The sequence below is a fragment of the Corticium candelabrum genome, chromosome 7, assembly GCF_963422355.1.
Source record: "Corticium candelabrum chromosome 7, ooCorCand1.1, whole genome shotgun sequence".
Lineage (NCBI taxonomy): Eukaryota > Metazoa > Porifera > Homoscleromorpha > Homosclerophorida > Plakinidae > Corticium > Corticium candelabrum.
Window position 1 is genome coordinate 2815526 of NC_085091.1, and position 23497 is coordinate 2839022.

The 23497-nt window shown below is 43.0% G+C and overlaps 2 protein-coding genes and 1 long non-coding RNA gene across 3 annotated transcripts; 1 reads left to right on the plus strand and 2 right to left on the minus strand.

Moving 5' to 3' along the window:
- Positions 1-681: 681 nt before the first annotated feature.
- On the minus strand, positions 682-7776 carry LOC134182188 (uncharacterized). Its single transcript, XM_062649557.1, has 3 exons — positions 7227-7776; positions 1572-2368; positions 682-1445 (listed from the first exon to the last, which is right to left on the minus strand). Exons 1-3 carry the CDS (start codon positions 7691-7693, stop codon positions 850-852), a joined length of 1860 nt encoding a protein of 619 aa, XP_062505541.1. The 5' UTR covers positions 7694-7776; the 3' UTR covers positions 682-849.
- Positions 7777-8354: 578 nt separating this feature from the next.
- LOC134182480 (uncharacterized) lies at positions 8355-14366 on the plus strand. The gene is made up of 6 exons (XM_062649883.1): positions 8355-11661; positions 11738-12760; positions 12821-13123; positions 13184-13225; positions 13287-13513; positions 14089-14366. Exons 1-6 carry the CDS (start codon positions 8355-8357, stop codon positions 14182-14184), a joined length of 4998 nt encoding a protein of 1665 aa, XP_062505867.1. The 3' UTR covers positions 14185-14366.
- Positions 14367-15860: 1494 nt separating this feature from the next.
- Positions 15861-18430, minus strand: LOC134182355 (uncharacterized). The gene is made up of 4 exons (XR_009970318.1): positions 18140-18430; positions 17998-18078; positions 17837-17943; positions 15861-16500 (listed from the first exon to the last, which is right to left on the minus strand). It is a non-coding gene; the product is annotated as an uncharacterized LOC134182355 (long non-coding RNA).
- Positions 18431-23497: the final 5067 nt, after the last annotated feature.

The window sequence follows — 23497 nt, forward strand, 5'->3', positions numbered from 1 at the left end:
AGAGCAACAACATTTTGAGAGCTTGGTATTGAATATAAACTGAACGTGGTATTGAGAGAGACAAAACTGGTTGTCAGCTTCACATCATTGTGACTGGAGACAGCTGTGAGACAGAGCTGTCTTTCTGTGCCCTCATAGCAGAGATATAGAATCCAGATTGATCAAGATCGTTTGATCAATGCTGAATTGGTTGTTAACCAGAAGATGGTTACAGTAGTGCCTCTGTGGACGACTGGACCAACGGCTGGACAATTGGAATGCAGCCCATGCGCTCATTGTTATCACTGGTGTTAACTAGCGTGCCAGTCGCTATGATGATGTCTTTGCATGCTTTCAAGATGTATCAAACAGCTATCAGACGTCGACGATGCCACTAGTCGGTCAATGTGTCCCGCCCCATGATCACGCTCTTCATTGCAATTGGCTCTGACTAATTAGATTCAACGTTGATGAACGCTTTGTAACCTAAGCAGCCAGGGGGTTAGAACTTTAGTGCTTCTTCATTGATATGGCAAGTGTATAGATAGAGAAGACTTTGAATTTGATGTCTCATGTATGTCACTCTCTCGCACGCACGCACGGACGCAGCAAATGGTTTAGGAGCTGCCGCAGGCTAACGGCGCTAGACCGGATTCAGTAATCTGCTGGAGCCAGACAAGGTATCTCACACGGGCACCCACTGCAACTTCATGTTTTCATAAAATGTATTTTCACAATTTCACAATTGATGTCTTAGCTAGTGTGTTTTGTTACAACTAACTACAGCAATCATCCTAATCAAGTCCCTTGGTTCGCCATGTTGCAACTTATGAAGGAACTGCTATCTAGAGAGTATTATTTTATTGGTGGCTAACTTCCAAGTTCATCGCACGTTTCTCCATCTGTTTGGGGGGTCTGTCCTGTGTGTATAGGGGCCTCTGGGTTAGGATGTTGTATTTTGAACTGACACAGTGCCTGTGTCTCCTCGTCAAAGGCATCAAACATTGCCTTGAGCTTTCTGTCTTCTGTTATGACAAGATATTGATGTCGTCCAAACCAGGCAGTTTTCCTAACTAAGAGCAGGGCGTTATGTGGCCACTGCTCAAGAGCAGCAAATTTCCGAGTGCTTGGGTATTGAAGATAGAACTGACCGCGGGCATTGGGAGAGACAATACTGGTTACCAATTTTACATCATTGTGACTCGAGTCTGCGGTGAGATAGAGCTGCCCTTTCGTACCCTCACAGTAGATATAGAATCCAGATTGTGCATTTCTCATAGGATCAAGATCATCATCTGACTCATCATCAATGTTGGAACTGCTGCTGTTTAGTTGTTGATATGGCAAGTAGATATAGAAATTGCATGCTTGCTTGACATCTTCAGTTCCTCTAACTATCTCTTTCTGATCACGTCGTTTTGACAGCATCAGATAGTAGTTGCCAACTTTAATGAAGAATGGCCCACCTGTACAGACAAATCTTTGATTTGTATATTACACATAGCGCGGCCTACACACGCGCATGCACACACACACACACACACACACACACACACACACACACACACACACACACACACACACATGCCAACCTGAACCAACTAGTGGTGGTTGCTTAGCAGCTTCCTCTTCTACGTACTTCCGGCAACCTTCTTTTACTGCTTGCTGCCACTTCTTATCACGTAGTAAGACCCAAATAGGACTAACTTCATACCCAATCACCCTCTCTTCGTTTGGTTGCACTATGGTGTTAACAGACATTGTTTTTATTCTTGGATCAACACTAGAGCTGAGGCTCGTGTCTCTGGCTGTCGCCATTGCCAAAGATTCATGAGATAAATGAGATTTCAATCCTACACCATGCAACGATGCGCGTGCATGAGCTGCTGCTACACTTGATTTCTTTGATTTCCTGGTTCTTCTTGTGCTAATAACCTTGGCACCAAGGTCAATGGATGAAACAAAATGTGTTGCACCACGATTTTGCCTCTTTATCAGTTGTTTACTAATGTATATTCGTTTCTTATCGTTGATTTTATCATTTGGCTTTCGTTTCTTCTCTTGGTTGATAAGTAGTTGTATACGAGGCAGGCTTTGAAAGGATTGAGAAGTAGTGCTTAGGTCGTCTTCAGCAACCACTGTCTGGTTAATGGACGTGTTAATGTTGCTGTCATTCTTGTGCTGGTGGCTTGCTATTAGTTCTGTTGTACTTGCTTCTATACTTGCAGTTGCTACTCCAAGTGTTGCTGCACCACTCGCTATTCCACTGGTTTCTACATTTGCTATGTCACTTGCTTCTGCACTAGGTATTGCACTAGTCGCTACACTTGCTGTTTCTGGATCAAGTGATGTGTTACGATATGTGTCGGCTATGGTAATCTGTCTCTGCCTAGAAAGTACAAAATAATGATGTTAGTGACACTTAACAAATCTGGGATTTTATGAAATTAATTAACAAATCTAATATATAACTCACTGTATAAGTGTTAGACATTAATCACATTATAGGGGATATGAATCGGGTCTTAGGGTCAGGGAGCCAAACGAATAACAGAAGAAGGAACAATGCAATCTAAGAAGCATTCAAGGACTTGCACCACCAATAAGAAAAGTTATCACAAAATGGCCAACAACACAATAGGTGGCAAGCAGACATATGCTGAACAGAAGGCAGGAATGTTTACAAATTGTTACTTAGCCAAGTAGATACATTGATATCCAAACCATGCAAAAATCTATTTTATGTTAAAATATACATTATAGTTAACATTTTAGGGTGGCGTTTATTAACAAAAGAGCTAACTGTCTACTACCAGTGACAAATGGAGGACATGACAGAGCCAGAGATTGCGAATAAAGACAGACACAGACAGACAGACAGACAGACAGACAGACAGACAGACAGACATCATAATCGCACAGATGACTTTGTAACTCAGTTTTATGTACGTACATTAGATTGTTATGTATAATGGCCCTACAGGGCCTATTGAACTCACTTTTAAAGTTTGCTATTAGCTACGTTATTCAGCCTGTAATAGTGATCATGTTTGAAATATACTACCATAGACAGAGACAGACAGACAGACAGACAGACAGACAGACAGACAGACAGCGAGGGGAGGAAAACATGGTTTACGTGACGTGAAAGGCTGCTTACCACCAGTTTCTCAACTGGAATTGTTTGGAACTTATTTGCCTGCGAGCCTCTTTATCGGGGAGTCACCTGCTAGTGGGAATAATGCAAGAAACGGCTGCTCTGAGGCTAGTGAGATGCGAAGAGTTGTCACGTGTGTCTAGAATTCTAACTAGTAATGGTCTGCCTCCGTCCACTGATGATATGGCAAGGAAGTTGATCTCCAAACACCCTTCCAGATTTTCAGCCCTTCCCCCTCTACTCAATGTTAGTTGTGAGTCAATCACCTTGTCTAGGTTGTTGCTTTTCGATTCGATCAGGCAAGCTCCACGTGGCTCTGGTGCTGGTCCTAGTGGTTGGCGTTTCGAGCATTTTAAATTCCTACTGGAAAATGAGGATACTGTGGATGGTCTTTTCTCTGCCTGTCGGCTTTTGCTAAGGGAATATTGCCCGATGTGACTGCCACCCTCTTTTCTTCTTCAAGACTGAGCACTCTGCCCAAGCCAAATGGTGATATGAGGCCCAGTGTTCTCGCCAGTACCGTCACTACCCTCAAAATGACGGCTGGGAGAGGGAAGGGACGTTTGGAGTGGGGAAAACAGCATTTACCAACGGTTGGGACAGAATTGGAAAGCCTTAGCATGCATAGTGGGGATTATGGATTTAAAGAAATTAATGGTCTTGATGGCCAGAGTTGCCACAGAACAATACATATTCTCATGTCAGACGTCTGGTAATCTTAGGGAGTGCATGGTCTCCTTGTTGGTGTTTAAAGTGAACTCCTGTTGACCTTTCACACACACCAAGTGCTAATGAGTGACTGTGGTTGCAGCAGGTGTTCTACTAATTACTGTTTATCTTCAATCTCATGTTTTGTACTGTACACACTTAGTCTTTTAGGTCAGCTCATACTTCCAGTTTTAAGTCAACTTGTCATTGTAATAATCTACTGTATTATTTGTCTGTCTGTCTGTGTTATGTTGCATCTGATTCTAATACAACTAGAGAACAGATGAAGTAATTTTATGATGTCATTACCAAATATGTCAACATCAACATTTGATAACGTCATTAATGACGTCATATTGAGAGTTGGCAAAAAAATCGTGGCTAGAACACTGATGAGACCCATTGCCATCGGAGAATCTATTCGCCGACTTACAGCCAGGACTGTTCGTTTACAAAAAAGGAAGAGTTTACTGAAGTTTTCTGTCCCATTTAGCATGGTGTGTCTACGAAATGTGGTACAGAGTTGATAGTGCATCATATATGTCTCACTTTGGAATCTAATCCCAACTGGATAGTTTTGAAGTTGGATGTTAAGAACGTGTTCAATTCTGTCAGCAGAGACCAGATCATGGAACAAGTTTCTCTTACCTTTCCTGACTTGTAGTACAACCACGTGATTCAAATGTATGGCAAACCCAGCTCCCTTGTCTTCATGCAGGGTTCCTCTATGGTAATAATTCCATCTGAGGAGGGAGTTCATCAAGGAGATCCTCTGGGTCCTGTTCTTTTTGCCACGGCCATCCATGCAGTCTTAACTAAGATTTAGAAATCTCACTCTCAAGTATGCGTACTGGCTTACCTGGAAGATGTATTTTGCTGAGAGGGGCAAAATCTGTTTTGGCTGTGTTTCATGACTTGAAGGAGACCTTCTCAGCCATCAATCTGGTCATAGCTGACAAAAAGTGCGAAATATTCTCTCTATCGTCCTTGACTGCTGTTGAAGGGTTTGAGGGAATTCCTGCGTCTTGTGAGGGTGCACTCTTCCGTGGTTCTCCAATTGGTTCGATGTCATTCGTTACGTCCTCTTGTGGCACCATAGCCCAGTCAAAGCTCTCACTGTGCGATCAGCTTACCAAACTGGATGATGTTCAGAGTACACTGCTGTTATTACGATACTGTACGTCCATTTGGCCAGGACAATCCATCCTGATTTGCTTGTTCATGCTTCTACAATAAATGACTCTAGGACAAAGGAAACCTTTTCTTACCTCTTCCGTTATGACATGGTTGATGACAGGATTTGGCATCAGGCTTCTTTACCCATCAGAATGGCTGGTTTCGGAATGATTACTTCGCTGTCAGTGAGACAACTAGCTTTTGTTGCATCTTGGGCCAATGCTTTTACCGAGATGCCATTCCATTTTCCTGTTTTATGACCTATCATCGACAGTCTCTTGAGCTCTTCAACCTCTCCAGTCCGTGAGGCCATCACATGGTCTGTCCCTCCAGGAAACATATCTCTGATTACCTGCCATGTGCTGGGAAAGTTCAACAAAGGCTATCTTCTGTCACTGCTTCTTCCAATGCTCAGTATCTACTCGAAAATGCCCCCACTGCCAGAGATGCAGCCCGCCTACGCCTACTGCTGGACAACGGCCTGCAATTGTGGAGCTCTTATAGATTACAGTGGATACCATTTGCTGACTTGTAAGGTGGGCCGGTATAGTCTCACAAGTCATTACGTCTGTCTGGTCTGATTGTTTTCGTGGGCTGCATATCCACCACCGCAGGGAGCCGAGGAGTCATTATACAACTATAGACAACAGACCGGACATCGTATTTTTTACTCGGACATTGGAAACAACATTGACCTAGATATCTCCCTCGCCCACCCATGGAGTAGTGACGTCTTTCCATCATCTGCTGGTGATAGTGGTGCGGCTCCAGAGAGGAGAGCAGACAGGAAGAAAGGGAAATACAGCAAACAGCAATTGCCATGTGGCATAATTGCCACTGTAACCCCACTGGTAATGGAGCATTTGGAGCTTGGGGGATCGATGGGTGGAATCTCCTGTGAAATTATCAAAGAAGTCATCGGACAAAGTGGATGACCGAACACTGCAGACTTTATCGACTTCTGGTCCAAACACTTTTCTGTTCGGCTCCAGAAGTGTAATGCTAGAGTCATCTCTAAAAAGCTGTCTTCACTGTGTTAAGGCAACAGATGTGACCTCTTTGCCACCCAGTACTTCAGCCACTAGCTGGTACTAGAGGCTTTGCTTGGACACTGTAGCTTTTAAGTGTCGTTCAGTCCTCACTTTGTTTTACACGAGTTTCAATTATAGCTTAGTTTAGTTGATGAACACTACTAGTAGTTGGACAGTACATAGTACCCTGCATTGCGAAATGTATCATAGATAAAAGTTCAAATACACTGTAAATCAACAAAATTTTGTAAGCGCAAAACTTTCGTAAGTGTCCAAATTTGCCATTTCGTAAGCAGCCAACTCTCCAAGCACTGATGAACATAGCCACTCTTTCTGTCACAACATCAACACGAAATCAACAGAATCAAACCACATGCAGCACCACCAGTAAGTATCTCCTGAGCGCCTAATGTGTAGGTCCTAGCAGTATCTCACAAGGTGTCAACCGGTGGACATGTCAAAACCACAGCACCACGCGTAAATATTAGCTATTGCATACGCATGCGTCCTGTCTCATGGGGGGGTGAGTCTGCCTGGCACTCATGACACGTGATGATTATCAGTACTATGCAAAGTGTCGCTAAAAGCGAGAGCGACAAAAATTAGTAAGCATTAACTTTAATTTAACTAAGATCGCTTACGAAATTTACAAAAGTTAGATGCTTAAGAAATTTTGTTGATTTACAGTATGTGATTGAGACAGACAGACAGAAAGACAGACAGACAGAGACAGAAAGACAGGCAGACAGACACAGTCATTGAAATCACATCATTAGTTTAGCTTACAATTTGCATAGTATGATTATTCATTGTTGAAAAGTTGCACACACACACACACACACACACACACACACACACACACACACACACACACACACACACACACACACACACACACAGACAGACAGACAGACAGACAGACGCAGACGCAGACACAGACACAGACACACACACACAGACACACACACAGACACACAGACACACAGACACACACAGACACACACACAGACACACACAGACACACACAGACACACACACACACACACACACACACACACACACACACACACACACACACACACACACACACACACACACAAGATGGATAGTGTTACTCTATAGCCATTAGACAGCTTGGAGGCAAGAAACAATACAACACGGCTCTGGAGGCAAACCTTAATGATTCATCCACAGCTTCAGAGTCACTTCCATAACGAGCATCACCATCAACTGCATCCGAATCCACTGGCGTTCTGATTCCCCCTAGATCAATATCCTCCAATTCTTCTTGATCGTAATCCACCTGGATCGTCTGAGTTTTCGCCAAACTAAAGCGAATAGTTCTAGTATGTATCTCTTGCCCTTCGTAATGTCTCATCAATCTGCTACTGCGGTTTTGACCAATAGACATCCCAAAGTCTAGCTTGATCGCTTCCGTGAACGGACCAGCTAGACTGGCTTGCATCTGATTGTTCAATTCGCTCCACGATCGAACATCTCGTCTAAATTGCCTAAAGCCAGCCTCGATCGTCGATTGCTCCACTACTTGCCTTGACGGCTGGATCTGCAAGTCCACGAACTGGTAATTGCAGCCAGTGATATTGACACCCCGTCCCAAACCCATGTCAGCCACCTTGACCATCGTTTCATCGTCCAAGAGGTATTTGGGGTACTCGAGCGTTGCTTGTCCTGGTTGATCGCTTCCAACAGACGGAATCACGGACTTCGCAGCAGCAATGCCCATTGGGGTCTGCGGAACTGGTCATTAATATTAACTGGTGATTAGATTTTACAAATGTTAGAATGGTTCCTTCTAGGACATAGTATGATTGTTTCAACAAGAGCTGTTATAGGTTACTGTACATATTTCGAGCATCGATGCTAGATCTAGTACTCGATCACTAGCACAGTAGACGCGCTCTACTCTCTAATTACACCCCGGTCATTACATGCTGTTTTGTGCCCTGTTAGTATATTTTGGCGTCCAGACACATGGTTAGACTGATTGCAATATTTACTCGCACCGCACTACAGTATTAGGGCTCAGTTAACTTAATTAACTAATTAATTATTTAGCTAACTATTTAATTAATACATGCTACCAGTGCCGACCGGACGAAGCTTCATTCGTGTGTACAGAACCAAATGTTTTCATTGGTCGGTACAGGTTCTGCATCTACTTGAACTGTGGCAGGTATGCACTATGTTGTCTTCCTGTAAATAGATCTGATTAGCAATGCCTTGCGCACTTGCAGGTCTAGGTAAACATCTAGACAATCGGCTTTGAGCTCCGTCGCGTTGAGATGAGAGGGATCCAGGCAGTATTGGCGTCGATACTGCTGGCCTCATTTGCAGGTGGTCACTACACTGGCGACTCTGAGATGTACGAACGCATGGTCACAACTTTTGGAAAGGAGCAGTTCGAGTTGGCTATCGCCAGTATGTTTCACATCGACTCCGACGTGGATGGTATCACAGGAAAGATTGCAAGCAACCGAAGCGTGCGTGTATTAGAGCTTCTTGAGATATTGCTTCCTAGTTTTGTTAAGAACTTGCTGGGAAGTCGCAAAAACGTTTGGATGGAGACCAATAATCCACTAAATTTTCTTATTGATAACTTTACTGTCAATTTGGAGGACAAGGAATTTGAAATCGGTACAGGAAAATATGATAATATAACCATCATACCATCGTTTCTTATTCTTGGTGATGTGACTGTCCTGGTTCGATTTGGAATTGATTTGGAGGCTGAATCGTTTTCAGACCGTTTCAAGCTTCAAGATCTAGGTATTGCTGGTGTGTGGCGTTTGAAAGATGTAGGAGGACTGACGTTTCACATAAGAAAAGTTGGTGATGAGTTCACATTTAGGGGAGCACCTGAGTCTGGATCACTGAATGTTGGGAAATTTGCTCAAGATATGGCTGCAAGCGTCCTTCCTTCTGGTGGATTACAAGTTGTGCTGAAACGAGCCGGACTGGACAAATTTTCTATTGAGAAAGCTCAGTTTGTTGGCATTTCAAACAACAATGGCTTTGCAATGGGATTGTCAGGCAGTCCAACCATCGAAGGATGGGGGAGTTTTCGATCACATCTCATACTGCATCGATATAAGGAACAACCATGGCAGAAGGCAGAAACTGTGTTAACAATTGGAATAAATTTTCCTTCTTTCCGACTATCAAGCTTGATTCAAAAGATAACAGCAAATGATATCACTCACGTGCCGTTTTTTGGTTCACTGACTATTCCAGAAATAGGACTCGTCGTGTCTACTGGAAACGTTGATCCAGACATGGTACCAGGTGTTTTGGATGGTATTCTAGCGCAACTTAGACCGATACACAAAGGTGTTGCAATAATCTTGGCCATTCCACTTGTTGAAGACCGAGCGCCGGTTCAATGTATTATTCATCTTTCTAAAGACGACATGAAATTTTCTCTCAATGATCCTGGTGTTACTTTGACTTTAAAAAATCTCATAAAAGTTATACTACCCAACTTTAATGTATCTCGAGTGCCCCTACCACCGGGTGTGTCTGGACTACTGAATCTTCAGCTTTATAGCTTCGAGTACGTTCATAAAACAAAAACCATTTCTGTAGAACTTCGGTTTGGTGAGAAACTTGTTCTGATAGAGAACATTGTTTCCATTCTCAATCCAACTCTGAACTTTGAGGTGAGTCTTTCAGAACCGCGTAAAACTACTGTTAAGGCGCACGGTAAGTGGCAACTCGGAACCGTAGAGTTTCCCATCTCGTTGAAACCACATCCGGTGTCCGATAACTCTGAAGGGGAACCTGGCAAAACAAAAGGCTACCTCCTGACTGCCAAGTTTCCTGAAATCAACATTGGCAACATAATCAACAAGTTTTCGGTCACTTTTTTGCCATCGAGTTTGCAAAGTATTTTAGCAAGAGTTCATCTCACAAACTTCTCTATTCAAGAACCTTTCATTTCTATCCCAATCGGAGTCGGTAGCTCAGATTTCCGAATGCAATTCTCAGGTCGTCCTGTAATTGGTTCATGGTCAGGAGTCACTTTGAATGCTATTGTAATCAGAACCAATGGAGAATATTCTCTAGCCCTTGGAATAGAATTTAAGAATGTGCAATTTGCATCACTGGTAGAGAAGCTGTCTGGAGTACAAGTCTCTTGGATCTCCTTTCTCGACAGATCGTTAAGCTGTGCGTTTGTTATCTCACCGAAATCGATAGAAGGCGTTTCTCTACAAGGAGCACTGCTCGGTGATGTTCCCGTAGAGAAAGGATTGACCATCGTAGCATTCTTTCAATTTCCTCAAAACTGTGAAGGCAATCAGTTTTGCGAGTTTATGAAAAACGCAATCGGCGCCAACGCTACCATGCGACTGAGGTCGACCATATCATCTTTCTCCCAGTTTACCTTTGCAGCTGGAGTAGCAAACATCAAACTAGGAGATGGACTGACACTCAGCGAAGCAGGCATCGAGTTCAAGATCGGCTCGGAGAATTCTATAGGTCTGGTGGCTACCCTAAAACTCGTTGAACCGAAATTAACTTTTAAGGGCGCTATTCGACTAGGAACCGAAGGGCTCGTAATGGAAATGTCAATGGAAGGGATATGGAAGAACGCCTTCGGGATAGAATGGTTAGCGTTTGGAAACGTCCATATCAAAGTTGCTATAAAACCAGGCGTCGTTCCAGGACTCGCACTGGGCGGAGAGATACAAATTGGGAAGATCGACAGCGGGAACGAGATCGTTTGCAAAGCGCACGCCGGATTCGATCCCATTAATCCAGCAAACAACTACTTTTATGGATTTATTAACAAGTTAACTATCGGCGCCATTCTGGCAGCGTTTGACAAAACGGCCACTCTTCCCCGCGCACTTCGAGAGAGTGGATTTCCGACCGGACTAGAAGCGTCGTATTCGCTCACGGAAAGAGAGGTTCCCGGCGTGACCATACCGGCTGGGTTTCGTCTCAAGGGATCAATCAATATTGTTGGCTACACGCTGTCGTGTGATATCGCTATCGACTTACCCAAGCTCATCAAAATTGACATAAAGTCCAGCTCGTTGCGGCTCGCTAACGGTTTACTCACTATGTCCCGTTCTGTTGAGGAGCTCGACAAGGGTCCGATGTTCTATGCTAATATCAAATTCTTGCCTTCTCCGTCGGTCGAATTGAAAGCTGCTGGGTACGTTAATGTAGCCGACGTTTTGGGTTCTGGCGGATACCTAGAGTTTTCCAGCTCCCAATTTGAAGTAAGGCTGTACGGACGATTTTTCTTGTTTGACGCCAGCTTGCGCGTTTACGCCAATTACGGTTCACTCGCGAACGCGTCGTTTGCCGTGGCTGGCTCTCTCTCTACCGCTTGGATGGCAAAATTGGAGCAAGAAGTGAAGGAGACTATTGACGCAGCGGGCCGCAAAGCCGACGCTTTGTTTCAAAACGCCAGCCAGGTGCTGAGTAAGACGAAAGCCGCACTAAAAGCAGCTGCATCCGCTCTAAAGGAAAAGCAGTGTGACGTGGACAGTGCAAACGTACACTTCGACAATGTCGTAAGAGATCTAGAGAAGGCACAGGCGGAAGTAGACGATCTCTGTCATCTGAAATCGTGCAAAGACGGTAAGGGTATCTCTTCGTGTGCTTTGCATGTATTATATGTGATCCTGACAATGAGAATTTGATTGTTCTATTTTAGTGGATTTAGGATGTCCGTCTTGGGAGTCTTGTTGCACTGAAATTTGGGGATGCTGTATCGGTTGTCCCGGATGGAACAGCCAGTGTTTTACTTCACCCGATCTCGTGTGCGAAGGATTTAATGTGGCATGCAAAGCGACTCGAGGAGTGGTTTATGTGGCTCTTGAGGTGGCCAAGAAAGTCGTAGATAATAGCCGTTGGACTCTAGATGCAGCAAAAGCTGCGTTGTGGTTGGCCGAGAAAGTCGTCGAGAGCAGCCAAATACCTCTTTCAGTGGCTCAAAAATCTCTGGATGGAATACAGCTTACCTTTCATGCTGCACTGGACGCGGTGAAAGTCATTGCTAAAGTAGCGTTGGGAGGTCTAATCAGTATCGAGAAAATTGAATTTGACGTGCAAATAGGACTAGTAAAGAGCGGTCACTTCAGGGGGACGATTCGAATTTCGTTTCTACGTCAGCCTGCTGTCGATACGAAATTCGATTTGCGGCTGAAGAGCATCAAGGACATGGTACTCGATCTGGCGGATAGGATCTTTCCGGGTATAAGTGGCCGCGAACGCCAAGAAATCGAGAATCGTATGCGTCGCTCGTTCCCTGACTTTAGTCCGCGTCACTACTTTAAGTACACTGAAATTTACCGTCCGGGCTCGTATCGTCCAAAACTACAAGGAAATAGATCGAGTGAAACTCTGCTGTCCTCCGAGAAAGGCTCGAAAACTGTTGGGTACCCATACAAACTAAAGCGGTCTGCGACTGCGCACGATGAGCGTGATTTTTGCATTATTCGTGACCCAGACGAGTATCGAAATGCTTCCGAAAGTGAAGTGAAGTACGACGCGATGTCGGGAAATATTAGCTTCGTCGACGTGGAGGAAGACGCGGGACGTTCAGCGGAGGACGTGATCAACACAGCGATGGATCTAAAAAATCAATTCGTTTCGTCTAGAAACCACTATCCTCGCAAAAACGAGAAACAGAAAGAAGGTCAATCGCTTCCGACACTCGAAACGTGTCCACTAGCAGGTAATACACGACTTTTACAAAATCACGGAGTCTGATCTGCATGATACCATAATGTATTAGATACTGTGGAGAAGACGTGTGCTATGTCCTCTAGTTTGGCTCGTCTTCTGTACGATATTCCCAAATCAGTTGAGAGTACGTACCAAGTGTGGAAAGAATCGACGAGCAAGTCGGTGGCCAATTATCAGAGGTATGACAATGCGTCCAAGACTTTGCGAGAAATGAAGTCAAACGTTCTCGAACACCGCGAGCACTTGAACAATACGTTGGAGAAGTTGGGTGCGACAAGGAACAAGACCGGGCACATCGTAGTGAGGAGCGCGACAGATGAACAAAACGATCGTTTGAATGATCGCCTAGAAGGTACCGTGTGTTGAGCGTGTGACGTACCTGTTCATATCTAAGCTTTTCATTACGTATTAGACGAAGAGGAGAATATTAGAGCAGTCGATGTCGTTGTTGAAGGTAAGTTGTGCGTATTTATGTGTATTCAACTCTGTGATTACTCAAATGTTGTACTGACAAGGCATGGAGACAATTCAAGAGACTGCTAAGAAACATTTGATTGAACAGAATGCTAGAACGATGAATGTGTTGAGAGAGGTCGTAGAGAACAGGGTGAAATCAGAGACGGGTAAAACTCTTGACGATTACCTCAATGCCTTGTTCCATTGTCTTGAGCTTCCATACAAAGACGAGAATTACATCCTTGATGCTAAGAAGCAACTCGATATTCTTGCTCGTCTGAAAAAGGTAGAGTACACGACTTTTACATTCACGCTTCATATTGAAGAACAAATGTTGCTTGACTATACGCACACTCATATACTGTAAAAGCACACTTATTCGGTAACAACAACGACACAACCATTACTTATTGTTTCTTCATTGTTTATTATTTGTCTCTGTCACTGACTTTATCTGTCTGTTCGTCCATCCGTCCGTCTGTCTGTCTGTCTATCACATATATTTTCAAACATTCATCTATCATACAAAGAGTGCTAGGCAATGACATAATGTTTTAGGTGCTACAGTACACAGGAAAAAGCACTAAAAACAGTAACAACTTAACTGTCTGTCTGTCTGTCTGTCTGTCTGTCTGTCTGTCTGTCTGTCTGTCTCTATCTTTCCGTTTGCCTGTTGCTTTGTTATTAAATATTTTGTCTGTTTATTGTTACATATGGGCATGTTATATGCATGTATGTATGTATGTCTGTATATGTACGTATGTACACGCACTCATTTTGCATACATGCCTAAGCAGCACTGACAGATGCATAGAGACACACTTTGTTTCTCTAATCAGTGTTTCTTTCACTATGATCTAGAACTTTTCTCTAATTTTCGCTCATACACTGATGCACGCAAAGGTTGTGGCAGACGAAATCAACGACGATTTGAATGTATTGTTTTTCTGCCGCTAACTACAGACGTCAAGTTCTCAAACAGTGTTTGTTGCTCGATCGTAGTGTTAGTTTGCCTTCTTGTTTGCAGTGTTCGTGTCTTGAAAGAGAGAAACAGAATTGTGATGACTCTTATCTGCCAGAAATGGCAAGTAAACTGTGTTAGCTACCGTAGAATGATGTCAATGACGGCTGTACAACAATTTTGTCTAACGTGTTTGATGCAGCAAGCCTTGAAATTTTCGTAGAGACGTCACACTAGTAGTCATCGGCAAAGTCTTCTAATTACGTGACGTGTACGTATCCTTATTTTTGACGTCAAAAATGCAATTTATTATTCTGTAGATTAGAGTCTATTTTAGTACTGAAGTTTGTCGTACATGATTGCGTGTACTACAACTATTTAATTAGTACACATAATTGTTTTATTCCAATCGTTAGCTTTATAGTCACAGGGTCAGCTCTTCAATCATACTACAGGATCAAAGGTCAGATCAGAGGAGAAGCAAATTTTTGCCTAATTAAAGTGGCACAGTCCAGATTTATGCGCATGTTCGTGAAACTGCCTGCTCGCGCGGATTGCTTTTGCCTCGCTTTGGATTCTGCGAATAGCTAGATCAAAATATGGCGTTCCCGAGAGATGAGATGATGTTGTGAGGGGAAACTGATGACGAAGAAACGTTAGAGAATCTAGTTGAGCTAGTAAGTTTTTGTTGGACTCCATATTTTGATTGGTACACAACGTGATCGGTGTTGTAGGAGAGTGTGAGATGCAGTTGATTGGTACACAACGTGATCGGTGTGGTAGGAGAGTGTGAGATGCAGTTGCAGAGGGAAGTGCGCTAGAGTGAGATGCGATGGACGAGGCTGCGACTGCAAAGCGGCAGGTGCGCACTGTGTGAGTGTATGTTCTTGCAGACCTGAGATATGCAGGAATCGCGGAGAGGTGCGCGCTAGAGTTTCGTCTGTTATTTTTGGTTAGTACCACGTAGTCTACACATCTAGAGTTGTCGAGATGACAGTCATGCAGGTGTAGTAGTTGGTCCTCCCAGAGAAGTGGCTCCTGCTGATGAAATTTAGGTTGTCATATTTCTTTTCTATATATACCTGATGGTGCAACTACAATACAACCAAGGTACCTTCCATTGCATGTCTTGTAGGGATTTGTTAGCAATCTCAGCATTAGACAGCTTCAAAATGTTGTGAGCTCCTTCATCTGTAATTCAAGGGGGTCGTTGCAACTTGCTGAGGTCTACCCTAATGTCCTTGCAGAGAGAGGTGACGGAGACCATCCTTTTGCGTCACCAATAAATCCAGAGACTTTGCCATGGTGCATTTGTGGCCGATGTGTTAACATGGATCAGCCTAGAGAGAACGTGTGTTGTCGAAAGAGGGTTTGCTGTACAACTGAAGAATATTTCAGGGCAACCACCCTTGACCATAATGTGCTACAGCTACAAATTCGTCTAGCTGCTGACTACCGATTGGAAATCTCCAACTATAGTCATAGTGGATATCGCAAAGCTGCATATAGGCAGTACATACTAAGTCAGTACGGCTATTTGGGTAGAGGAAATAGGTGCATCGCGCCTTCATGTGTGGTACGCTGTATACGACATTGGTTTCTCTCCCCAGATGGAAGGTACATGGGGTACAGGAGTGAGTAGATATTCAGGCAGTGCTCAGATTGTTTAGTTTAGTAGTAGTTGTGTATTCTTATAAGTTAGATGCATGCAAACTGTGAAATTTTATGTCATTGTCAGTATAATTCAGCTACAGCAAATAACTGCAATTCTCATGTCAATTGACCCTAGGCAACTTGTTGTTGGCTTGGCACTAACTGAAAGAAACACAAGTATGTAATAATTCTGACTGGTTTGAATACTTACCCTATAGATATTCACTAGCTGGTACACAACAACGACCCTTTCCTTATCCGTCTGCCATCCATCACTAGTGAAGTACTACTTACTGGTCCTTCATGTCTGGATAAGACGTTTATATACAGCACTATACTGTGCTAGTCTGCCATCAATTTTGAGTTTGCATTCATGATTTGCCTTTAAACGCTCTACATATTTCTTGTTGACAGCTGGCACCCATCATAGACTGCAAAACAAGACAACACCAAGCAAAACACAAGAATACAGACTCTTGGTACTTGTGGCAGTCATATCTTCCTGTAGTTTATTGTTTTAATACGTCTGCTGCGAAAGTGCCAGAGAAAGTTTCAACAGGTGACTGGATCCTGAGCATACCTTTTGTGGGTCAGTTGCTGTCCTACCTGCCCACCTTTCTACCGCCTTTCTACCATCCATAGTGTGTATGTACTCTCGTCTATATATCAGTGAAGAACAGGCTAGAAAATCAGCTAGTGACTTTCACCTGCAGGAAGACATTGAAGTATCTCTATTGTGTTTGTTTGTTGATAACACATGCAGGTACTGTAACATTATGAAGTATGTCAGCATGCTCGCTTGGGCAGAGGACACAGATGTGTTGCATCATCCTGTGTGACCAGATGTGTCAGAGTCTGGTTGTATTCACTGTATTGCTTGAGCCTATGCAACTATGGCCTGGTGAGATGCTGTAAACCTATACATTTATATCAGTGATGCAACAATACAACACAACAGCAGTATTAACAAACACAATGGCAGTCATTGTGGTAGCACAAGAATGGTGAGGTAACCTAAACTGTACCTATCCTACTACACTGCCTTTCTGCCAGATCAGCAGTTGATGGTGGACTAACTGGAGCAGTAGTTTGAGCAATGTGTTGGGGGTTTTGCTGTAAAAACATTGTGTGACGATGAGTTGACTCTTTCTCTTCCATTCGCTTTTTTGCGATCGTATGTATTATCCCAGTTACGTGATTGTACTGTTTTCTTTCCTTCACCTTCCTTACAGTCCACTGCTGGAAATTTTTATTAAACTTCCGGTGAAATCTTGGTTGTCTTGTTGTTTTTGCTATAGCCTGTTCCAGAGTTGTGTGCTCATTATGATCCATGGCCGCTAGCAAACAACAGGCCTTGAAGGCTTCATACCTAAGATACGTAGGTAGTTTTAATCATACGGGGACTGGATGTGAAGTGACTCACCCAAATGCTATTCTTTTGGAAGCATATTTAAGGATTAAATTGTGATAGTTTTCAAGCGCATGTGTTTGGCTGCAGTCGTAAACGTAAATGTAACAAATTTTATAGAAAATACAAAGCATTCACATCAGCCTAACCGACATCGTACATAATGGGTCATTGACCTAAGCCACTTAGGATCAAGCACAATCTTTCTCAAGAATTTCATTGATGGTGAACTGACATGTAGTGCACGCTTTCCACTCTGTAGCCAGTCATCATTTGCCAGCTCACTATGACTACATCTACCCGTTGCCCACTCATGTTCACCAATTACATGGTGCAAGACTCCAATCCAAATTGTCTGCACAGATGATAGATACTTGTACTGCACATATAGTGTGGTGTGGTGTAGTGTGGTGTGGTGTGGTGTGGTGTGGTGTGGTGTGTGGTGTGTGTGTGTGTGTGTGTGTGTGTGTGTGTGTGTGTGTGTGTGTGTGTGTGTGTGTGTGTGTGTGTGTGTGTGTGTGTAAGACAGCTCTGCCTTGGAATGTATACAGTGTACATATGTATGATTGTATGTAAATCTTTCATACCTTTAGCCGCTCTACATCTCCTTTTGCTTGTTGGCAATCCACCAAAAATGGTTTACTATGGATCTTTTCCAGGGTCCGAGTTCAGCCAGTTCTCGTTTCTTTGATGCCTGTTCAACAATCATGAGTGTTTCAGTACTAATACTAAATAATTTGTTGCATACCTCAGGTAGTACCTTTGATAATTTTTCGGCTTTATGCCAAACATCCAAAGAATGCACTAAGTGTCTAAGTTTCATCTCTTTCTGTCAGGGAGAGGTTTAAATTCCCAAATGTCCACAAATTTACATCATGTTATGTCCTTACCCAGCATTGCAGAAATAGAAATAGATGCATCTGTGACTAATTCTAGGACTTTGATTTTCTTTTGTATAGATGTCAAAGCTCTCTGCAGTCCAAGTTTCTCCATCCTAAGTGATTTTTTCAGTTCAGTCTCTCTCTCTTGTCAACAAATTGAACGTCTACAACTTTTCGTGTGGCAATATCCAGAAGAGAGTACACACAATATTTTGCACTGAACCCTGGTGAGTCACAGCGCCCATCACCAGCAAGAACTACTGGTCGATCTCCAATATCGGCGAGGATTGCATTTCTGGATGTTTCCCAATGTTCCACAACAGACAGACATATATATATATATATATATATATATATATATATATATATATATATATAGGCGCTGAATGCGATCGAAAGTTGACTGTGATATAGAATTCAATCTAAAGAACTGACACAAGAGACTAATTCTTGAGAAGTTGTTTCCAGGCAGAAACACTGAAGCAGCAAACAAAAGATTATTTATGAAGAATGGGTATCCATTTTGAGATTTGCATCGTGCAGAACTACTCCATGAGCCTTGGTGGAACTTCTTGCAGTGCCATTGCAATGTCAATGTGCTGCCAATATGCTTCTTCTGCACCGATATCTCTTCCCAACAGAAGGGATATCTGCACGTTTTTCCAAGCAACTGCAATGTGCAATCTTCATATCACACACAACCATGGGTAACTTCAGCCTATTCTCAAGATCATTTTCAAAGATAGTGATAGGTGTTATTGCTATTGGCTGCACTGAGACACGTATAACAGGAATAGCTCCAGAAGATGGACTTGAGGTAGGCATCTGTCCACCTGAATCTTTGTCACTAATTCCAAACTGTACCTGAAACGAAGCAAATCTAGTGGTCAGTAGTAATAAACTCTAAGATTACAAGATGCAAGGGGTGTGACCCCAAGTGGTTGTTTTGTATGCTCTTTATTGAAGAAAGGCAACGTCCTTTATTCTCATTATTATATCAGAATGACACTATAAGCAATTTACATGCATCCTCTCTAACAAACACTCTTACCGTTGGGATAATCATGTCCTCTACAGTCAACTGATCATCCAGAACTTTCTCGCTTCCAACAGGTGAGGTTATGACATCGACAATGTCATGTGATGAAGCATGGTGAGTGCTTGGGGACAAGATTATGTCATCCAGATAACTGGCATCAAGCTCATCAACATCATCAGATGAAGTACAGTCAGTGTCACTATGAATACATAATTTATAACATCTGTAACTGCATGTACGTTGGATAGTGATCATTGATGACCATGCACGTAATTAGATTACCTTTCATATTGGTATTCATCTTCAGATGACTGGTCAGATTCATCTAGTGTAGTCAGTAAAGTCTTCAAGCTGATAAAAACATTTGAAGTCACAACTGTCCTGTAAGGGTACAGGATCTTATATTTACTCAGCCGTTCTTCTAGGTTCTTGATCTTCAGTACTCTCATCATCTGTTTCAGAACCTGATGACCAATTCACAGAGGGACATGGAGAGCTGCATCAGTGGACAACAGTCATAAGATTACACTATGTATACTATATCTACAGCTACATGCACAAATAGACGTGCAAATTCAACTGTCGTACTTTTCAGAGTTTACTGGACTAAGTGTAGATGGAAACGAAGGTCTTCTTGAACCGAGTATGCCTGACCGTACAGGAGTAGAAATCATTTCTGCTGCGTGTTTGACAGATGTGTCTAAATCACGAAGATCTGTACAAGACAGTAGACGTGTATGTTTATATATCTTCTCTATTCTCAGTAATCTACTAGCTAGCCTACCTGCAGCTATCGAACAGTCAGATCTAGACTGGTCTGTACGTTCTCTAGAATGGGAACCTCCGAAGCGACAGTCTCCAATGTTGCTGAATCGTCACCTAGATTGAAGAATAGAGTCATATCGGTGTTGAGAATAGTGCGTCGATCGAAGTGCTGTGGCTGGACTTACCAATCACAGTAGGCTGCTGTAAAGCAGTGGACAATGGCTGACAGCTGAAAAGCGTAAGCTTTGACTGTTATTCGTGAATTGATACAGAAGTACCAAGCAAGCTAACCTGCAGTTGAGTACGCGCCTCAAAAGAAATTCGGCAAGAGAGTTGAAACTGGGCAAGCGTAGGCGATCTCTCAAAGCGAGGAGTCTGTCGTAAGTAGATCGTTCCATCTTACTATTTTGTATTCTGCGTCTAGTTGTATTTTCCGACGACCAGCCCCTCGTCTTGCACCTCCGTGCTTCCCTGCACTACGCTGGCTTCTTGCGGATGTCGTCGACATTACAATAGACGTTATACTTCCGGTCACGTGCAGGATTGATCCAAAGCTCACACATGCATATACGAATGCGAAAAAAGATAAATTCAGCTTTTTAACCTCTAACTGCTATATCTGAAGCGTTCTGCCTTTTGCAGAGTCTACAAAGATAATGTTGTATTTGCTACGGCTACTCAAACTGTGAACTGCAAAGCGTTCGCATCTTCGTTTTTTTGTGAGAATACAGAAAATGTACTACCTTATTATAATATTTAAGCTTTGCCTTTTAAAGGTTGCTTATTTCGATGAACTTGAAAAATGTATGCAACATTTAAGATGGATTCCGAGGCGTTCTTCTCGCGCAACATCTGGACTGTGCCCCTTTAAAAGATATGGTATTTGTCAGTGTAAACTTAACTAAACGAGGTAAAATATTTTGCAATTTTATAGAGTTTATGTTGTAGAAATAATACGTCGACGTCGCCGTTTCACTGACGGTGCCGTGGTCGGTCCGTCTAGCCTCGTCCCCAGACTCTCTCACGCTAGTCTTGTTCGGTGCCCGTATGACAATTCCAGGCGCGAGAGAGTCTGGGATCATCCCGCCTACTTCCTGCCATATCTCCTTCTAAATGCTCACTAAGTGTCACCCCAACGTCATCAACTGTCACCCCAACGTCATCAACTGTCACCCCGAACGTCATCAAGTGTCCCATAACTTCAAAATCAGATTAGCGTTAGTCTAATCCAATAAACGTATCACAGTGGATGCTATGACCATTGTTTGGTGTTTGTAGCATATCCAGCACTTGCAGACAACTGAAGCATGTTGAAAAGGTAAGTCTATGGAGTGTTGGTGACGGGTGTCGTGTAGGCTTGTAGTCTGAGATTTACAAGTGGCGGATCCGGAGTGATGACCTTCTACGTAGTTCAAGCTGGGAATATAGTCGAGGTGAGGGAGTCAACTCTGTAGACTGCATATTTGCACACCATAGACCACACATGTAGATTACAGGTGTACTAAACTTTAGCAAATTTTGCGTGCTGACAGATTTGGTCCGTCGGACTTTGGTCCTACCCACACCATGTACACACGCGTCGCGGCTTTAGGCCACCTACGCGCATTTGGTCTAGCTACGTAAGACTATGACTTAGTCTACGCAGTATTTTTTGTCTTATATACCGATACCAGTAACCCTAGCCGCTTCCGTTGACCGTAGCTGATACCGATACCGGTAATCCTAGCTGATACCGATACCGGTGACCCTAGCTGTTACCAATACCGGTGACCCTAGCCGGTACCGATAGGGGTGACTCTAGCCGATACCGATACCGGTGACCTTAGCTGATACCGGTACCGGTAACCCTACCTGATACCGATACCCGTAACCCTAGCTAATACCAGTAACGGTAACGCTAGCCGATACTATGTACCGCTGACCTTAGCCAATACTGATACCGGTCACCGTAACCAATAACAATACTGGTACTGTAGTCCGAGCAAGTTTGGATGTTGAGGCTGTACTACACAGCAGAGCTGTCTATATGGCCTTCTATACATGTACATTGATCAATTATTATGATGACGACACTAGGCTTTCAAAATCTGAAGGGCCAGACGTAAGTTGTGTGACAATGGAAACTACAGTAAAATTGAAATTTTATTTAAACAGCGAGCTGTAGTGCCAACCTCAATGCTATTTGATCAATTGGCATTATCTGATTACACAAACGTACAAGATGATCTTGAAGCTTCAAACGGTCTAATAGTGATTCAGTTTACAAATCAAGTCTAAGTAATTAACTAAAACACAACAGCCACATCATCATAAATAAAATGGATGATAATATATATGATGTTTATATCATCATACTTTTAATTTTCAATTCTCTGTCTTCTAAACTGACAGTAAAATTATGCAAATGGTTGTTATATAAGTGATTGTTGGTGCATATACCCAGACAATTGTTATTCATAGCCTTCTGGCAATTTGCTAACAAAACTGGGAAGCCTCAATACTCTCGAAAGCACCCAAAACGCACAGTCCTATTGGCTGCAGCTCTTTAGTCTTTGTGAATATGTGCAACATACTGTGCAAGCCGATATCAGCTGCTGCTCATACCTTGTGAACATGTATTTGTACATCTCAGGGTCGACCGTCAGTTTGTAGTGAGCGCTTGCAAACGAGACTAGCACATCAAAACCAACGCTACCTAACTAACTATATAATCCCCATGTCATCTCAACACAATAAAGTTAGCGCTGATTCTCTACCTGAACGTCAACAAGTGTGCAAGGAATCGTTAATCCAAACTTGATTTCCACATAAATAAACCGAGGTGGGTATTATTGTATGGTTGCCGTATGTAAACTAGATTAGCGATTATCAATAGTGAAGGCATGTGTCAACGGTACATACAGATGCTTGACCCACCTCATCGATCTGGTCGGCACTGGTACATGTACTGTGATGTAGGATGTTATTATGAGCTAATGGCAGTTAGATAAGGCGCCGTTACACATGTCTGCGGTGTCACTGTGTGTACAAATACTATAGCCATTGCGTACTGTACGTGCAGTCGACGCAGAGATGTTGGTACTGTACCAAATAAATTTGCATATTAGTGTTTAATTAATTAACTAATTATTAAATAACATAAATTGGGAAAGGGTTATTCATCATCGCTCGCGTGTTGTTTTAGTGCAAACAGATAACGCCTTGATTTGGGAAGCACCACAAGAGCAATTGTACTAGCGAGAGATACAGTCGAAATTGCACTAAATCAACCTTGCTTAGTCGTAACAACAGCGCTTAAGTTGTACCGCAATATTATACCGTAGTGCAAGTGCGAGGATTAGACCAATGTTACGAGAACTAAAAATTTGAGACGTTACGTGACACATGCAGTAGTTGCTCCTGCTATGAGGGTTGTGTTGTATTAATAGCTCCCATATCCAAACCTGCGCAGACATGTCGACAGACTGATACCACGCATCACTGGTATCGGTACCGCAACAAAAGATGTAATGATCATTGAGACGTCATATCAGGACAAACGAGCATAACACTAAAACTTGTAT

Bases quoted from the DNA above. Each gene is read 5' to 3' on its own strand.
- LOC134182188 (XM_062649557.1), bottom strand. From the start codon at position 7,693: ATGGTCAAGGTGGCTGACATGGGTTTGGGACGGGGTGTCAATATCACT. The intron at 2,369-7,226 runs GTTTGCCTCCAG...TGTACTTTCTAG, and splicing joins GCTGTGGATGAATCATTAAG to GCAGAGACAGATTACCATAG. The intron at 1,446-1,571 runs GTTGGCATGTGT...TTGTCTGTACAG, and splicing joins ACCACCACTAGTTGGTTCAG to GTGGGCCATTCTTCATTAAA.
- LOC134182480 (XM_062649883.1), top strand. From the start codon at position 8,355: ATGAGAGGGATCCAGGCAGTATTGGCGTCGATACTGCTGGCCTCATTT. The intron at 12,761-12,820 runs GTAATACACGAC...ATAATGTATTAG, and splicing joins CGAAACGTGTCCACTAGCAG to ATACTGTGGAGAAGACGTGT. The intron at 13,124-13,183 runs GTACCGTGTGTT...ATTACGTATTAG, and splicing joins TTTGAATGATCGCCTAGAAG to ACGAAGAGGAGAATATTAGA.